Source organism: Muntiacus reevesi, chromosome 3 (genome assembly GCF_963930625.1).
Source record: "Muntiacus reevesi chromosome 3, mMunRee1.1, whole genome shotgun sequence".
Taxonomy (NCBI): domain Eukaryota; kingdom Metazoa; phylum Chordata; class Mammalia; order Artiodactyla; family Cervidae; genus Muntiacus; species Muntiacus reevesi.
Genome location: NC_089251.1, coordinates 739,996 through 758,586, shown reverse-complemented (window position 1 = coordinate 758,586; position 18,591 = coordinate 739,996). Strand labels below are relative to the sequence as shown.

The 18,591-nt window shown below is 62.9% G+C and overlaps 1 protein-coding gene across 1 annotated transcript; it reads left to right on the top strand.

Annotated features, from left to right (window-relative positions):
• The first annotated feature begins 84 nt into the window (after positions 1-84).
• RABL6 (RAB, member RAS oncogene family like 6) lies at positions 85-17,548 on the top strand. The gene is made up of 15 exons (XM_065928037.1): positions 85-423; positions 7,426-7,560; positions 8,870-8,917; positions 9,241-9,293; positions 10,137-10,228; positions 10,457-10,597; positions 11,158-11,263; positions 12,361-12,464; positions 13,985-14,277; positions 14,496-14,646; positions 15,186-15,401; positions 15,494-15,728; positions 16,014-16,185; positions 16,767-16,825; positions 16,902-17,548. Exons 1-15 carry the CDS (start codon positions 294-296, stop codon positions 17,094-17,096), a joined length of 2,130 nt encoding a protein of 709 aa, XP_065784109.1. The 5' UTR covers positions 85-293; the 3' UTR covers positions 17,097-17,548.
• The last annotated feature ends 1,043 nt before the right edge of the window (positions 17,549-18,591 follow it).

Sequence of the window (18,591 nt, the reverse complement as noted above, 5' to 3'; positions counted from 1 at the left end):
ACGCCCCCACGCCCGCAGCGCTCTGCGCACGCGCGCCGCTCTCCCGTGACCCTCGTGGCGTCCCGTAGCTTCGCGCCCCGCTGAGCCGACGCCAAGATGGCGGCGCTGACGAGCACGGAGCGGCCGCGCCGGGGGCCGTGGGGGCCGGAGCGGAGCCTCCGCAGCTGAGCCCCCGAGCGGCCCTGCAGGTCGGCGTCTTCCCGCCGGAACACGGGACATGGTGCGACTAGCGCCGCGCCGACGCCGCCGCTGAGCTCGCGGGCCGTACCGGGCTCGGACGTGGGAGCAGGAAGATGTTCTCCGCGCTCAAGAAGCTGGTGGGGTCGGAGCAGGCGCCGGGCCGCGACAGGAACATCCCGGCCGGGCTGCAGTCCATGAACCAGGCGCTGCAGAGGCGCTTCGCCAAGGGGGTGCAGTACAACAGTGAGTGCGGCCCGGCGCGGGGGCGCCTGCGGGGCGTGTGGGGAGGGTGGGGGCCCGGCCGCGCCGCCCAGAACTCGCTGAATCTGGGTAGCGTCCGGCCCGGGAAGCGCTTGGGGATCGTCGCACCCGAGCGCCGTGCGGTCTGCGTTTCGGCGAGCTGAGCCCTTGCCTGTGCCTGCTTGGTTGGCTGGGGGCCCCGGGGCGTTCCCGTGGGGTCGGGAGGTGATGCGGACCGGCGAGGAGGGCCCAGAGGACCCCAGGCCCGGGGGCCGGGCGCCTCGGCCCGCGGCTCTCCCGTCTGACCTGTGGGTCATTCCCCAGGAATGCTGGCCCGGGGGTGACAGTCGTGCGTCCCGTGTGCACGGTGCGGTTCGTCCAGGCGGCTCCGGGTGCGTCTGCGACACCCTGACTGGCCCAGGTGACCCCGTCTGAGAGGGGTTCTTACATAATGCGGGCGAGTCTGTGGTCTGTGACTCGGTCTTAAAGAGGTGGCGGGCTCTCCACCGATGAGCCGTGTGGCCACCCGCAAGAGGACGGAGCGGAGGACTCCGCTGGCCTGCTAGTTTGACCACGGGGTTTTCTCTGTAGACTTGGTATTCAGTTTGAAGAGAGAATGTCAGCTGCGCCGCTCGTTCTTGCTCTCCTTTTTTAAAAAGAAGTATTTGTAAGAGATATATTTAGAAGAGCTCCAGAAGGAACAGACTCTTGCTACTGTAGAGACTTCTCTTTTCCTGTGGGAAGGAGTTATTTACGCGATGCCCTGAAAGCCCAGATCGTTTCCAGTCCTCAGCTATAAATTATGTAAAATTGTTTAGCTCCAAGACGCTGACTGCCCTCTTTACCTCTTTAAAGTTTTTCCATCTTGCTGGGTTTTCAGTAGCAGTATTTGAAGTTGTTTTTGTTTTGATGTGTTCTCTGCTTCTAAATCGTTTCCCTCTTAAGTATTTCCATATATTGCTACAAGATATCAGACATTCCCCCATTTCCGACTTTTAGAGGAGCCTGCCCAGCTCTGTGATGACCCCTGTATTTCAGTTAACAATGTGCCATATTAAGAAACTGATTGGAAAAACTTTGAGTTTAAAAGAGGAATCGTTTTGCATGTATTCTACCCAATTTTGTGTGTATTTCTCTCACATTCCCAGAAGAGAATAGTAAATCAAAATACTCACTTTCAGGGACTTCCCTGGTGGTTCAGTGGATTAAGTATCCACCTTCCAATACAGGGGACACGGGTTTGATCCCTGGTCAGGGAACAAAGATCCCACCTGACCAGGAGCAACTAAGCCCAGGGGCCACAACCATAGCCAGAGAGAAGCCTGTGCCACAAAAACAGCCTGTGCGCCACAGTTAGGACCCGACACAGCCAAAAGTAAATAAATATTTTTTTTTTAAAAACTCATTTTCACATGCCTTTATAATTCACATTTGGTTCCCGTTATTTAATTTTATTCAGTTCAGTTCAGTTGCTCAGTCATGTCTGACTTTGTGACCCCATGGACTGCAGCATGCCAGGCCTCCCTGTCCATCACCAACTCCCGGAGTTTACTCAAACTCATGTCCATTGAGTTGATGATGCCATCCAGCCATCTCATCCTCTGTTGTCTTCTTCTCCCGCCCTCAATCTTTCCCAGCATCAGGGTCTTTTCAAATAAATCATCTGTTTGCATCAGGTGGCCAAAGTATTGGAGCTTCAGCTTCAGCATCAGTCCTTCCAATGAACACCCAGGACTGATCTCCTTTAGGATGGACTGGTTGGATCTCCTTGCAGTCCAAGGGACTCTCAACAGTCTTCTCCAACATCACAGTTCAAAAGTATCAATCCTTCAGCTCTCAGCTTTCTTTATAGTCCAACTCTCACCATACATGACTACTGGAAAAACCATAGCCTTGACTAGGTGGACCTTTATTGGGAAAGTAATGTCTCTGCTTAATTTTATTAGTTATGGTATTATTTGTTAAAACTTAGTCTTACTCCTTTGGAAACTGGCCTGGAAAATGTTCACCTTCTGAAAAGTCCTCCCTGGTGGACACGCCCCCTGGTTGGGGTTGGGGGGTTCTGTCAGAAGCAGAATGGGCACTGGAGTCCTTCGAGAGAAGAGACCCCCCTTCAGGTATGGGGGGCGCGTGGCAGCAGATTCTGATGTGGAGCAGAGGGAGCAAAGTGCAGCGCGGCTGAGAGAAACCGAGCCCCATGCCTGTGTGACGTTTCAGGCTGATGCTGCCTGTCGTGGGCCAATATGCACTTCTCAGACTTCTTTATTTCCTTTCTTAGTCAGTAGAAAAGAACATTTCTAGTATTTATTTTCCAAAACATCCTACTTAAGGAAACACACCAGCCGTTTGATAACTATGGACTCAGGATTTCATAGGTAAGAGCTCTTAGAGAAGTTTTCTCTCCTGCGGCAGATAAGTCGTTTTCATGTAAATTGCTGTGATGCTGAGAAGTGACTCACAGGCAGAGTCCCAGCATACACATCACATTGAGCATCAGAGCCCAAGTGAGACGCGGGCCCACATCCGTGGGTCAGAAGCCATCCGCATGAAAGTGGCAGGATGCTCTCTGAGCTGCCTGCTCTTTCTGCTCCTGGTGGACCCGCGTGACCAGCTGTGTTTGGTGGAGTGAGGACACACCGCTCTTGTGGATTCCGAGCCCTTGCTCGGGACTGCATTCCTCACCAAGAAAACCTCTAGGTGTTGGGGCAGCCAGAGCCCTGGCCAGTCAGATTTCAGTGCTAGAACTGAAGAAAGCTTTGAGAGGTAGGTCACAGGTAAGGGAACTTTTCCTCTCAGAAATGAACAGCTGTGTTTGGCAGACTGTTTGACCCGTCCCAGCAGGGCTGATTTGCAGATCCCCAAGCCTTGGCTGCCTGTGACATCTGCCGCGTTTTCCTTTCCAGGTTCTCCTTCCCTGGCCTTCATCTGCTTAACAAATGTTTACCGAGCGTTCATCAGTGAAAACCCAGACCACAGTCTCTGCATTGCGGGGCGTACACTTTAGGGGGGATTGGAAGGCAGACAGTGGGCACACACCATGGTGAGGGATTAACCACATGACCCAACTGAAGGGTCGAGAAATTGAGCAGGGTGAGGCCTGAGGTTGGGACTTTTAAGGGGAAGGTTAGAGCCGGCCTCACGGAGAAGGGCCGAGGGCGTGTCACAGCGGAGTGAGGTCAGGAGAGACGCGTGGGGCCAAGCCGGAGAAGTGAGGCCTCGTGGCCCTCCCGCCATCCGCCATCCCAGGGGCTCCGTGAAGGGAGACCCTGGAGGCTGTGTTGGGAGGCGCTGCCGGAAGGAGGTGGCCAGCTGTCCAGCGACCCCTGCTGGTGGCACCACCAAAGGGCATCGTTGGGTTTCAGTCCTGCCTCCTGCAGAGGGAATGCATCATTCCCGTCCAGGATAAACCGGAAGCTTTTCTGTATTTAAAAAAAAAAAAAAGGTTCCCTGTTTGGCTTGCAGTGTGTGGCAGTCTGAGGGAACTACTGAAGAATCGGAGCAAAAGAGACTCTGGGGCCCTTAGCCGACCCTGTGCTGCTGCTCTTTCCTTGGAAGAAAAGGCACCGAATAGAAACGCAGCCGTTCTGTTCAGTAAGACGTCCACGCACTACTCAGCTAAGGGCTGCCTGTCACTTCTTGCGTGAATCTTAAAGGTTTTTCAGTGAATCACTTAGTTTATTTGAGGAATGTCTAAGTTTCTAAGATTGATTTGACTTTTTAACTTAGAAGTTGAGATCAGTTACTTTTTTTAACCAGATGAAACCAGGTCTTTTTGTTTATTTCTAGCATTATACAGTTTCTTCTAATTAGCTTTTTGAAGAATAGATTTCAAATTTTAAAAGGATTTCACATGGTGATAAAATTAAGACTTTTCATTCTCAAAACACAATAGAAAACAAATGTATATGTTAAAGTTGTTCAGGTCAGTCCCTCAGTCATGTCTGACTGTTTGCGACCCCATGGACTGCAGCACACCAGGCCTCCCTGTCCATCACCAACTCCCGGAGCTTACTCAGACTCATGTCCATTGAGTCGGTGATGCCATCCAACCATCTCATCCTGTCTTCCCCTTCTCTTCCTGCCTTCAATCTTTCCCAGCATCAGGGTCTTTTCCAGTGAGTCTGTTCTTTGCATCAGGTGGCCAAACTATTGGAGCTTCAGCTTCAGCATCAGTCCTTCCAATGAACACCCAGGACTGATCTCCTTTAGGATGGACTGGTTGGATCTCCTTGCAGTCCAAGGGACTCTCAAGAGTCTTCTCCAACACCACAGTTCAAAAGCATCAATTCTTCGGCGCTCAGCTTTCTTTATAGTCCAGCTCTCACATCCATACGTGACCACCGGAAAAACCATGGCTTTGACTAGCGGACCTTTCTCAGCAAAGTAATGTCTCTGCTTTTTAATATGCTGTCTAGGTTGGTCATAGCTTTTCTTCCAAGCAGCAAGCATCTTTTAATTTCATGGCTACAGTCACCATCAGCAATGATTTTGGAGCCCCCAAAAAATGAAGTCTGTCACTGTTTCCACTGTTTCCCCATCTGTTTGCCACAAAGTGATGGGACCAGAAACATATAAAAGGAGGAGACAGTTGTAAGATTATATCAAGAGTCTGAACAGAAAAGTTGTGTTTGAAAAAGAACCAAAGAGACCCTCCAGAAATGAAAAAGCACGGCCACTAAAAGAAGCAGCCAGCCGGTAGGTGGCGCAGCGTAATATTTCAACTGAAGATGGAGTTTGCACCCGACCGGGAGATGCGGGCTCAGAAGACAGCCATGCCTGCACACCTGTGATTGGGGCCTCAGAGGAGCGAGCAGGATGAGGAGGCGGCGGTCACTGGGGAAGTGCAGGCCAGGGTTTCCTGGGGCTCACAGAGCACGCGGAACGCCAGGAAGCCTGAGGCTGGGGCTCTCACACTCCCAGAGCTGGATGCATCGTGGAAATCTCAGGACAGCGAAATTGAAGAGGAAGATCGTAGAAGCAACAGAGCAAACAGAATGCCTTCAGAGGCTGAGAGCCTGACCACACGCTGGCAGTGATGGCGCTGAGGGGAAGACCCGGTCGCCCTAGAAATGAACACCCGATCAGCCCTCCAGTGTGCAGGGGCCAGACTGTGCCAAGGCTCCTACCGAGATGAACCCTGGGCTGTGCGCTCCAGGCAGGTGGACAGTGAGCCTGGGAGGTGCAGGAGGCTTGCGGGGCACAGAGGTGGGTGAAGAAGCCTTACGGCTCACGGGAGCACAGCAGAAGCCGGAATGCTCGCAGTCAGCACATGACCCAGGGCTGACCAGTGCCGAGCGATGCTTAAGTGGAAAGCGAGGATGAGCTCCAGACTTTACTGTGGCACAGGTGTGTGTCAAAACTTAAGAAATAAATTGCAAATCTTCCAAGTAAATACCAGGCAAAAAGAGGAATTTACAAAACCTTGCCCATCATGAAAAGGCAGAAAACGGGAGGGAAGCTCTGCAGGGGCTGAAAACTGTGAGCAGGCAGGGAAGGTGAACATGCAGACTCAACCAGCGAAAGAAGATAGCGACTTGATTTCCTTGCGGTGTGTGATGTGTAAGAGAGACGTCCCGCTCACGGTGGCGCAGAAGGGCCGGAAGCGGGATGTGGAGCCGCGCAGTGGGTGAACACTGGCCACGGGGAGGCTGAGCTGTGGGGTCCCTCAGGCTGGAGCTGTGGGTGCTGAGACTGGGTGCCGCACACACGACCGGCCCAGCGGGCGGAGGCCCGGTGGGGCGGCGGGCGCCTGCAGACAGCGGGGTGTGTGTCCCACAAAACGCATGTCTGTGGCCACAGTGAGTAGAACTGGTTAGGAACAACAAAAGCACAGCTCTGAGGGGAAACTTGAAAACATTTCTAAGTAACTTACGGGTGGAAGAAGTCTTTGTAGTTCCTGGATAATGGATGTCCCACATACTTGTGGTCATCAACCTGAGAACACAGCTTGAAAACCCAGGAAAAAGAGCAGGATAAACCTCCCAGAAATAAAGGGAAGTAAGTAACAAGAGAAAAACAGAAGCAAGGGATTTTTAAGAAGAATCAACAGAGGCGTCCAACCAAACAAACAGGTTGTGTGCACGTGACTGATCCGAGTTGATGAATGCCTGGCAAGATTAATTAAAAAGACAAAACCAGTATCATGAAGGGTAAAGAGTACATACCTGCAGCCACGCAGTCCTGGAACATAACATGTTACGGGTGACTTCATGTCCCTCGACTGAAAACTTAAAGAAGACAGCCCCCTAGAGAATGACCGGGCGAGAAATACGGTGTCTGTGCCCCCAGGCCCAGACCTGCCAGGCGCTCGGTGCCAGCCAGAGAGACGCTGCCCCAGCCTGGCCTGTGGCCTCCAGAGCACGTCCCTGCAGGCTGCCCAGCGTCCCTCCCCAGAGGTCCAGCTGCCCACCCACAGCCATCAGCTCCTGACCCGCTGGCTCTGCCGAGCTCCCCAGCTCTCTGGAAGTCTTAGGCCAAGCCCCTGCCTTCTCTGCAGGCGGCAGGAAGCCCACTCACTCCTCTGAGGCACCTTGGGACCTTGCGCCGCAGACATGTCCCCATCTTGTCCCCAGCCCGACCTGTCGTCCTGGGCGTGTGTGTGAGCACGCCTCTCCTAAATAGCAGCTGGGCAGCAAAGTAGAATCCAGGCTTCCTGCCGTCACCCCACGTGTGGTCATGAGGAACCCTGCGTCCTGCACCCAAGACGCCAGGGCTGCGGGAAAGTAGGTTAAGGGCAGACATGGGACACGCGGGGCTGTGGAGGTGAGCTCACAGCCCTGCCTGCCCCGGAGGCTGCCTTCCTGAGTGCGGCCTCGCAGGTGTCCATCAGCTGCCCCGGGGACCTGCGAGAGGACAGGGCTGCCCGTGTGCCCACTGCCTCTTTCCCCAGGGCTCCCTGCTCACGGGCACAGAGGCACGTGTGTGCAGGTGGTGTGCGTGCATGCGCGCGGGGGCGGGAGTCTGCCTTTCGCTCTGACTGTTTGCCTGATCTGTGCACTCTCCCAGTGAAAATCGTGATCCGCGGGGACAGGAACACGGGCAAGACGGCGCTGTGGCATCGGCTGCAGGGCAAGAAGTTCGTGGAGGAGTACATCCCCACGCAGGAGATCCAGGTCACCAGCATCCACTGGAGCTACAAAAGTGAGGGCGCGCAGCCAGCCGCGAGGGGCTCTCCTGGGACCCCCAGCCTGGGGTCGGGCGGGTGCAGCCTGCCAGGAGGAGGGGCACTCTCCTCCTGTAACCCCCCTGCCAGCCTGGGGTCGGGCAGGCTCGGCCTGCGAGGAAGTGGGGGGGCTCTCCCATCACCCCCAGCCTGGGGTCAGGCAGGCTCAACCTGCGGGGAAGTGGGGGACTCTCCCGTACCCCTGGCCTGCAGGGAGGTGGGGGGCTTTCCTGTGACCCCCCAGCCTGGGGTCAGCCCTGGGACGCCACACACGCTGCTTGGGTCGCCCTGAAGTCCCTGCTTCTGTAGGAGACTTGCCCACTTGGGGATTAGTGCCAGGGGCTGGACCCTGGCTGTCAGGGGGCAGACCGTCCGGGCCGGGCCGGTTCCAGCCGCAGCTTGCACTAGCCTCAGCAGACAGGCGCCTCGGTCCTTGGAGCCCAGGTCTCAGCGGCCCTTGTGACGCCCCACCCCCACAGGGTCCCGGGAGGGGTTTGCCGGCAGGATCACCTGGTGGGCAGAGCACGCCTGGCGGCCACCCAGGCATGACCAGGATGGCAGGCTCCCCACCTCGTGGGGGTCGGTGACCGCTGGGACCCTGCGGGGAGCAGAGGAGCCACTCTGCGTGCTCAGGAGTCATGACAGTAAAAGGCCTTTGAGCCATTTTAAACATTCCTCGTCATCGAAAAACCAAGTCCTGTGAGCTGACGGCAGGACACGCGGGCCTGCTGACTCCCTCCTGGCGACTGCCAGGCCGCGGTCCAGGGCAGCCACGTGGGCGCAGTGCCGCCCTGCCCCCGGCTGCACCGGGGCCCCACCCCCAGGGTGCCCCTTCTCGGCTTGGGGTGAAGGCTCTGTCCCTCCTCCGGGTGGCACGCGTGTCTCTCCCCTTTCCCCATGGGAACCTGGGGAGGTGGGTAGCCCCCTCAACTGCCTGGGGACGTGCCCCAGACCTCACCCCAGGCTGGCAACCCCTAGACACCGCTGCTGAAGAGCAGCTGTGGAGTCGCTGGGACCAGCCCTTCCCGCAGCAGCTGGGGGTGCACGCACTGGCTGGGCGCGAGCCTGCCCCAGGGGTGCCTTTAGGCCCCGGGGTCCTGTCACCTGAGCACACGTCCAGATTGCTGCCCGCCTTCCAGGGAAGGAGCGTCCCCAGTGCTCACCTGCCCCGTGCAGGAGCCCTGGGGGCGGCGCCCGGGGAACCAGGAACGTCTGCGCGGCCCTGGAGGCCCGTCTCTGAGCCGCAGGTTGACACTGGGTGCTGATCCTACTGTTTCCCCGTTTCAGCCACTGATGACATTGTGAAAGTTGAAGTCTGGGATGTAGTTGACAAAGGTGAGTCGCGTTCATCGCAAGCCTGCTTTTTCTCTTTCGGGCTCTTCACCCTGCCACTGAGAACAGCTATGCTCCCTCCATCTGAGCGGCTCCTGGGCAGGCGCTCTGGCCGAAGGCCGGGCTCCGTGCCCGCCATGATGTCGGCTCCTGGGTCTGCGGGGAGGGGTGAGCGCCCAGTGCTGTCCAGTGGGGTGCCGTGACCTCCGCTGCCCAACGGGCATGAGGCCCCTGCTGGGGGCCGGGAGCACAGGGAGGGGCCTCCCCCGCTCACGCCGTCTCGGGCACAGCACTTCCACCCCGCGACTGTGTCATCTTTCCTTAAGGAAAATGCAAGAAGCGAGGCGACGGCTTGAAGATGGAGAACGACCCCCAGGAGGTGAGCTGGTCTGTTCCACGTGGCCCGAGTTCAGGGGCGGTCATGAGTAGGCGTCTGCGCTTCAGCCCTTCTGCCCGCCGGGCCCGGCCTTCCTGAGGACTGCATCTGCTGGCGCTGGAGGGACGCAGCGGGCTCTCCTGTGCAGCCTGGGGTCGTGTGGGGCGACGGACTGACCTGAGCTGCAGCTCACGTCCGTGACCCCCACCGGGCCCCACTTGAGGCTGCAGTGACCTGGGGGGTGTTCAGGTGGAGAGGTCACACTTCACTCCTGGCACAGAGGCCCCGGCCGTGAAGGCACAGGCGTGCCTGCGGGTGTGGCCAGGCATGCGTGGGCCGCCTGTGGCTCCCTGAGGACCCCCCTCGACTGCAGGCCTCCTGACCTATGACGGTCTCTGCCAGCTACGAGGGCCTCTGTTCACATCCTCCTGGCCACGCACAGCCTCCTGACAGCGGGCCGGAAGGTTCCGTGACCGCCCGCCCAGGTCCCTGACCTTCTTGGGCATGTTGCACTGCCGCCAGCACCACAAGCCTCCCTGGTGTGGATTCTGGAAGGTTCTCTGGGGCTGCGTCCTCAGGTCTGGGATGCAGTTGTGCTCACTAGTCCCTGTGGTGGGGCCTCTGTGAGCCCTGCGCGCAAGACGCTGCCAGCAGGCAGTGCGGGGACCCTCACTTGCGGGCAGCCTCTGTGTGGCCACGCGTTAGCCTCGCGTTGACTTTTTTTTCCCCAAAAACAAAAAGAGCGAATGTCGTTTCAGTTTAAAAGACGCATTCAGCCTCCTCCAGGAAGCGGGCGCGCACATGTGGGTCATGGCCCGTCTCTGAGGTTCGGTTCCCCGTCCGCAGGCGGAGTCTGAGATGGCCCTGGACGCCGAGTTCCTGGACGTGTACAAGAACTGCAACGGGGTGGTCATGATGTTTGACATCACCAAGCAGTGGTAAGGACGCTGGCCTGCGAGGGCGCTGTGACTCCCGGGACCGCCCAGCGCTGCTCCAGGGCCGGCCTTGGGCTGGGAGCGCCCTGGCCATTCAGCCTCGTGGAGCTGCCGACCTGGGGGCCTTGGCACTCCAGAGTCTGGAAGTGGGCCGGGGGGTCCTCTGACGCCGTGCTCATGCCCTCCTCGGGTGGAGGCTCAGGCAGGTCTCTCCCCACATGTGCCCCCGAGGACCTTCAACTACATCCTGCGGGAGCTGCCCAAGGTGCCGACCCACGTGCCCGTGTGCGTGCTGGGGAACTATCGTGACATGGGCGAGCACCGCGTCATCCTGCCCGATGACGTGCGCGACGTCCTCGACCACCTGGACAGGTGGGCCCACGCCTGCCCCCAGACACGCCTGCCCCCAGACACGCCCGCCCTCTGGACGCACCTGTCCCCCCCCCACTACACGCCTGTCACCCCTGGATGTGCGTGCGACACCCCCGACCCCGACGTACCTGTCCCCCCTTCCACGCGCCTGTCCCCCTGGACACGCCTGCTGCACCGCCCCTGCCCGAACCCTGGCCACCCCTCCAGCTGCAGGGCCCCAGGCCCTCCTGGAGGCAGACGGGCGGGGTCAGGACCAGCAGCCCCAGGGTGCAGCAGGAATGTCGCCCCCCGCCCTGGGGAGCATGGGTGGGATGGGCAGTGAGGTCCTGCGGGGGCAGACGGCTGCACTGGCCTGGTCCAGGCGTCCACCGGAGGGCTCCCCGCTGAGCAAAGCCGTCTGAAGCTAATGTCTCCATCTGGGACAGTGGGCCCATCACCTGCTGGCCGACCCAGCGCCCCAGGGCGCTGCCGGCAGGACGGCTTGGCCTGGGTGCATCCTCAGCCCAGAGGAGCTGCCCCGGCTGCCTCAGTCTCTCCTGCCTTTGCTCTTCTGCGAACAGGCCCCCAGGATCCTCTTACTTTCGCTACGCCGAGTCCTCCATGAAGAACAGCTTCGGCCTCAAGTACCTGCACAGGTTCTTCAACATCCCCTTCCTGCAGCTTCAGGTGAGCACCGCCGGCAGGGGCAGGGCTTGGAGCCACCAGTCAGGGTGCCCGAGGCTGGTCGGGGAGCTGGACCGTTCTGGAACCACAGGCCCAGCTGTGGCGCCCCCGTGTGTCCCCGCGGGTGCTTCTCAGCGCCATGGCCCGCGGCAGCCACCAGCCCTCATGGCCGCCCTGCTGTCCCCGCCGTGGGCCTGGGCGCTCTGCCGACAGCTGCAGGGGCTGAGAAGCCCCCGCCTTCCCCCACCTGGCTGGCTGCCCTCCCTGGAGTCTCGCTCGCCCTTTTGTTGGGGGATGCGCTTAGGTTTACAGAAAAAGCAGAGGCTTCCTGTGCCCTGGCTCAGCTCGCCCCCGCCCACCCCCCTAGCCCCACACGTCGCGGTCGCAGCTCTGCAGCCTGCAGTGGCCCCTCAGACGTGTCTGGTTCGGGGTCTGACCTTAGACCAGTGGTGGGCTTTCAAGGCGAGCCCCCGGAGGTGACAGCCCTGCTGGTCACTGAGCGCAGATCCACATCACCCCACGGTTTGTCCCTGGGATGCTGGCCTGTGGCTCCCGCCGCCAGGCCTCTCGCTTCCTCCAAAAGGGCGCAGAGCTCACCAGCGAGAGTGGCCATCCTTCCTCTCCTCTCGCCCTCTGAAGAGACGAGGCCCGTGAAGGCCAGGCACGGGCGCTCACCCTTCACCTGCCCTTTCCCTGGGGACCCTGGGGGTTGGTCTGCGTCACCCTGAGGGGTGCCTTGCCTCCTGTCCGAACACAACGTGCACAGAGTCGCGGGAAACACCCCCAGCGAGGACCGAAGGGGGGTGGTGGGCGCAGTGGAAGGCGGAAGCCGTCCTGACGCGGAGCTCGTGTCTCAGCAAGTGCTGGAGCTTCTCCAACCTCAGGGCACCTGTGTGGATGGGGCGCTGTCTCGGGTGCTTCGGGCACGTTGCGACCTCTGCCCCTGGAGCCCCACGGAGCCACCGAGGCATCTCACTGGTCCCTGGGCGTGGCCCTGCGGGCTCCCAGCTCCGCGGTGGCGTTGTGCATTGGGGGCCGCCAGGCTGAGGGGCGATCACCCTGGGACGGCCCCGGCTTAGCCTCCTGCTTCCTGTCTGCAGAGGGAGACGCTGCTGCGGCAACTGGAGACGAACCAGCTGGACATTGACGCCACGCTGGAGGAGCTGTCCGTGCAGCAGGAGACCGAGGACCAGAACTATGACATGTACGCGCTGGCCGGGCCGCGCTCGCGCTCAGACCCACGGGCAGGCTCTGCAGGAAGGCAGGTGCATGCTGGGCCAGGCTGCGCCCCAGCCCGGCCCTCTGCTTGGTGGGCCACACGTAGACGTGTCCGCGTGAGGAGCTGCTGCTCAGAGAAACCGAGTCATGTCAGCTCTGAGTCGATCCAGGCGCTGGGCCTTGGTGCAGTCAGGCCTCAGCCCTTCCTGGGAAGCAGACGAGACAACGGCTCTTCCCCAGCCTCCCTGGGATGGGAGGTCGGGTTCGCAGGCTCTGCCGCCCCGCCCACCGAGCACTTCCAGCCGGACCTGCCTCGATGGGTGTGATGGGCGCCTGGAGTGGCCGTCTGTCTCAGGGGCGAGGGTGCTCAGGCCTGGTACGGCTGTGGACACCGACTGCCTGGCCCCCCACCTCTGTCCAGAGCGGCCCAGCTGCTGGCCACCTCGTGTGCAGCCTAGGGCGCTGCTGACCGGCCCCGTGTCCACCCCAGGCCCCTGCACGCCTGGTGGCCCTGTTTGCCAGCCGAGGCCCCGTCCCCGATTTGACGTCAGCTTCCCAGCTGACACCTGTGGAGATAGCTCCTTGCCCCTGGGGAGGCGCGGGGGGGCCCCAACCTCCTGACTCCTGACAGCAGAGGCGAGGTGTTGTCTGAGCGCGTCCAGCGGGATGGCTGACCTTTGGGGAGCAGCTCCCCCAGGCACGCCTTTGACCCGCGACGGTTCGTCCTGGGCGCCCAGGGCACGTGGCAGCCTTGTCTGCCTGAGGATCAGGGCTAGCTCCCAGGGTGGGCACGTTTCTCGGGGAAGGCCTGGCGCCAAACTCCCCCCAACCATGCTTTCTGTGTTCCGCTGGGTGTCCTGGGGGCGGGGCAGCCGCTGTCCCGCCTGCGCTCACAGTTGAGCTCCGACGGGACCCTCATATCTCCTCACCCCTGCCCCAGGGGCCTCAGGGAGGGACTTTGGGGCCTCCCTGGAGGCAGATCCAGCTACTGGTTCTGACACAGGGAGAGGGGGGTGGCAGGGGTCATCAGAGTGGGGGTGTTTTTACCCACCCTGTCAGGCTGGCCTTGCTGCGGACGAGCCGCCCCCCCAAAGGCTGACCAGCTCCTGCCAGGTCTCCAACTGAACTCAGGCATCAGGTTCCCTAGGGAGGTGACAGCTGGAGCCCCCCATGGGGCCCGTGCCCCACCAGCCCCCAGGACGCAGCAGCTCCCACTCCAGCCCCTGCCAAGACCCCATAGGCTGCCTGCCCCACCGCGTCTCCACACACCCGCCTAGAGGCGAGGACGTCAGCTCTGCGCTCCACACCTGTTTGAAAGCCGGCCCCCCGAGAGGAAGGCCCTGCTCAGGCTTCCGTGCCGCCGGCGTCCTCAGCCAGGGGGAGGTGGTGCCCAGGACCGGGGGGCAGAGACCCTGTTGCCATCAGCACAGCAGCTCCAGGGGCTTCACGCGGGGAGGGCTGTTTCCCTGCACGGGGCAGGCGGCACTCACCTCCCGTTCCCCGCAGCTTCCTGGAGATGATGGAGGCGCGCAGCCGTGGCCACGCATCCCCGCTGACCACCAACGGACAGAGCCTGTCCTCCGGCTCCCAGTCCCCCCTGGTGCCTCCGAGCGCAGTGTCCACGGGCAGCTCCAGCCCTAGCACGCCCCAGCCGGCCCCGCAGCCGCCCCTCCCGGCGCCCCCGGCGCCCCCTGCCCCCGCCGAGGCCCCGCCCCCACCGGCCGCACCTCCCCGCCGCGGCATCATCGCTCGCCTGTTCGGGGCCGCGCCAGCGAGCGAGGCGGCCCCCCCACCCCCAGGTAGGCCCCACCCCCGGGGGGACGCCCCATCCCCGGGGAGGTCCAGAGGCGGGCCCAGGCTTCCTGAGGGGGAGAAGCCCTGTGTGTCTCCCTGGCCCCAGGAGGGACAGGGTTCCCCGTCCTCCTGGGCAGGGAGCCCCGCAGCCCGGCCCCACCATCCCACTCATGGTCCAGCCCCGGGGGGGATCACAGCACGAGCTGGTGCCCGCTGTCCCCAGAGCCAGCCCCACCTTCAGAGGCCCCGGCGAAAGTCCAGAACGTGGAGGACTTCGTTCCTGAAGACAGCCTGGACCGCAGCTTCCTGGAGGACACAACCCCCGCCAAGGATGAGAAGAGACTGGGAGCCAGGGGCCCCCCAGACAGCGACAGGTGAGGGCAGGGCCCGGAGGCAGCGGGGGCCGTCCTCAGCCTGGCCCTCGGCCCATCGGGCGTGGACTCCAGGGACACACGCCCGTCTACACTGGGCGCTGGGATAGAGCAGGGGTGCGCGGAGGAGGAAGGGAGCGCAGCTTCAGGCCAGAGCCTGACTTCTCCGGCTTGTGACTCAGCAGGCAGCTGCCCCCTGCCTGACCCTGGGGTGGCGCTGCTTGAGAGCGTGGGTTGGGCCTGGTGCACGGAGCCCGGGGCCAAAGAGCCGCTGTGCACTTCTCCCCGTGGTGGGGCGGGCGCGCAGGGGAGGCTCGGCACACTCTTCCCAGTGCCCTGTCCCCTTCGGACCTGCCCCCCAGCTCTGCCTCGCTCACACACGTGGCGGCCCCCCCACAGAACCACCCCCAGGCCGCCCTGGCAGCCGGTGCCCCGCAACTGCATCCACGCAGCGCGGAGCAGCCCCAAAGGCCCAGGCCTGGAGGCCAGAGTGGGCGCTGTGTGCCCTCCTAGTGACCTCTGGCTGCCCGCCTTCCCTGCAGCGATGGGGAGACCCCGGCAGGGAACCCGATGGTGGCAGGTTTCCAGGACGACGTGGACCTTGAAGATAAGCCTCCCAGCAGACCCCTGCCACCCACGCGCTGCACCCCCAGCGAGGACATCACTCTGTCCAGCGAGGAGGAGGCAGAGGAGGGGGCAGGGCACCCCAAGACCGCAGTGCTAGCACCCCAGAAGTGCCCTGAGCCAGAGACCAGACGGTGTGTGGGGGCGGAAGGGAGGAGCTGCAGGGGCACGGGGGAGGGAAGGCAGGAAGCCGCCTGGGCTCCATGATGCTCCTCGGGGTCCTCAGGTCCTCCACCAGGGCTGCGGGGCCGCCCCGGGACGCGGCTCCCCGGGCGGCAGAGCCCCGCCGGCCAGGCGGCACCAAGGCCCGCCCCGAGGGACCTTCTCGCGGGCTGGAGGAGGGCACGGACCAGCCGGCGTCGTCAGAGAGCGACACGGAGGGGCCCATCGCCGCCCAGATGCTGTCCTTTGTCATGGACGACCCAGACTTTGAGAGCGACTCAGACGCTCAGCGGAGAGCGGTGAGGACCAGCCTGGCGCCCACGCTGCCTGCAAGCCCAAGGCAGCTGGGGGGCCCGGTCAAGCCAGCTGGGGCCTGCAGGGCAGCCCCATGGGGTGCCGTGTACGCCAGGCCCGGCTGATCCTGCTCTGGGGTCGGCGGGGGGCGGGGGGGGTTGCTGCCGCGTCGCAGCTGCTACATGCAGGCTGTCATCACTGGGGGCCCCCCTGGCGCAGGGCAAGGGGTCACGTGACAGCCCAGGTCGGGGCGCTGGGTTCTGCGGCTGACCCGCCTACTGCCTTTCCAGGGGGAGTTCCCTGTGCGAGAGGACCTGTCTGACCTAACTGATGAGGAAGCTGGCCCCGTGGAGCCCCCTGCGCCCCCCAAGCCCCTGGCCCCCTCCTTCAGATTGAAGGACGACTCCGACCTCTTTGGTCTGGGGCTGGAAGAGCCAGGCCACAAGGACAGCAGCGAGGAAGGTAGCTGCGTCGGTGCGGCCACTCCCTCCTGCCAGGCACCAGCTGACCTCGCCCTGGCCCTGAACCCGGGGCTCTGGAGCAGGGGCGAGGGGGCCACAGGCAGGCCACCGCGGGGCTGGGAGCCCTGTCCTCAGCCCTGCTGACTGTTCTCTGACCACTCCCAGTTCCCCAGGCAGCTGACATACGGCCACATAGGAGGCCTCTGCTGGCGTGGGCAGTGGGCAGTGGGCGGGAGCGCTTCCGAGCCCTCGGCAGAGAGAGGGCCTGGTTTCTGGGCCTGACGGGGGACCCACGGCCTCTGGCTCACCAGGTCCCGGCATCATCCTAGCCTCCTCTGGGCCGCTGGAGCCTAGAAGCTCATCTGGGGCCTCCCTGGGCCTTCCGCGTCCCCGGAGTGGAGAGGAAAGGATGTCTGTCTGCAGGAGCAGACTGGGCCTCACCCAGACCCAGGGCAGAGGCGGAAGGGCTGGGTGCTGGCTCTGGGCTGTGGTCACGCTGGGGACCTGGGACCCTGGCTCAGACAGGCAGCCCAGGGCGGGCCCGGCCTCGGGCGGGGTGCTAACGCCGCCTCTCCTCTGCAGATAAGGAGGGCAGGCCCCCCGCGAAAGAGAAGAAAAAGAAGAAGAAGAAGGGCAAAGAGGTACCCGTGCCCCGAGCCCCGGGCGCCCTGGGGCGGCCCCGCCCGCCGCCGCGCTGACCGCGCTCTGCCCCTGCAGGAGGAAGACAAGGCGGCGAAGAAGAGGAGCAAACATAAGAGGAGCCGGGAGCGGGCGGACGACAAGGGCAGGGACGAGCGGCGGCGGCGGCCCCGGGGCCCGCAGAGGACAGCCCTGGACGAGCTGGAGGCCTTCCTGGGTGGCGGGGCGCCTGGCGGACCCCTCCGCGGCGGCGGTGACTACGAGGCGCTCTAGGCCCGGCCCCGCCAACCGCGGGCGCCCCATGCGCTGGGGGCTGGGCCTGCCCTACAGGGAGGGGCGGCGGGCAGCCGGCCCCCCGCGCTTCTCAGGGATGGGACAGGCCAAGGAGGCCCGTGAGGCTGTTTACAGGGGGGGTGCGTCCCCGCCGGCCCCTGCTCGCCCCCGGCCCGCCGCACGTGCTCACCTGGCCTGCTGCATGCGGGCCGTCCCCGCTTCCCACTGCGGCTCGGCCAGCGCTGCAGGCCTCCGTCCCCAGACTCCGGGACCCGCGCGCGCCGAGGCCAGGCAGTGTTGGCGCCTCTGCGGGGGCGGCTCTTCCCAGGCACGGCGTCCGGCTTTGCACCTGAGCTCGGGCATGCGCGGGCCGAGCAGGAGGCCCTCAACACTCGTGTCCTTCACTGTCCTTCCGCACCACGTGGACCATAAAGCTCTCCTGTTTTACTGCGCGTCTGTGTGTGCTGCTCCTGCCGGGGGGCCCTGCCCAGGTCCGCGTGGGTGGGCAAGAAGGTCCCGAGCTCCCTGCCTACAGGCCTTGGGGCCCTTCCCCCCGCCAGGTGACTGCTCTCAGGGTAGGAAGCCTGGGGCAGGCCCAGCCCCACTCGCGCCGTGCCCCCAGCCGCCCTGAGGGCAGCCGTGCAGCCCTGCTCCCACCTGGCAGTGACCTCAGCCCTGCAGGCTCCTCCAGCCGTCGGCAAGGCCCTGGCGCACCCACCACCCACAGTTGCCCGAGTACTGTCCCCTCTGAAGGCATACAGACTGCCTTCTAAGGCCAAAGAGGGGCTGGTGGCCAGGCTGCCCTCTCCCCAATTCTGGTGCCTAGAGAGCTCTACACCCAGGACGCAGATGGCCAGCGACGACTGGGCGGGGGCTGGGCACCACACCGACCCGTAAGGGCGCGCTGTAGCCCAGCTGGTGAGGCTGGCTATCCTCGTAGTGCCCACTAGCGTGAGGACCAAACTGACCTGGAACTTGCCCCAGAGCCCCTCAGCTCACAGGCCCGGAACGTGGCCAGCCCCGCCCCTTGGGAGCCGCAGGCACCAGCGCCCTGCCCATCTGCCAGTCTGAATTGTTCACTGGCTCAGCCCCGTGTGAGGGGCTGGTGGGAGGTGTCACCATGCAGTTCAGGGGTGTGCACACCCGATCAGGGCAATGGGGCTCCACCTGCCGGACTCGGGGGGCAGAGGAGCCTGTCCTCCCGGGGAGGCTTTTACAAGGACAGGCATGCAGCGCAGAGGCCAGCAGGGCGTGGGGCTGCCCATCTGCTCCTGCCTAGGCCGGCCGCAGGCGTGAATTCCGAGAGCTGTCCGCAGCGCGGCTGGGGCTTGGGCCGCCTCCAAGGCCGGCCAGGATGCCAGCTGCCCTCCAGCAGGTGTCTGGAAGGTGGGGGCGGGCAGGATGGGCCAGGTGCTCCCCGGCCCTAGGTCTCGCTGGACCCCAGGCCTGTACCTGAGGTCGCAGAGAGCCCTTCACCGCGGGCCCAGCTCGGCCC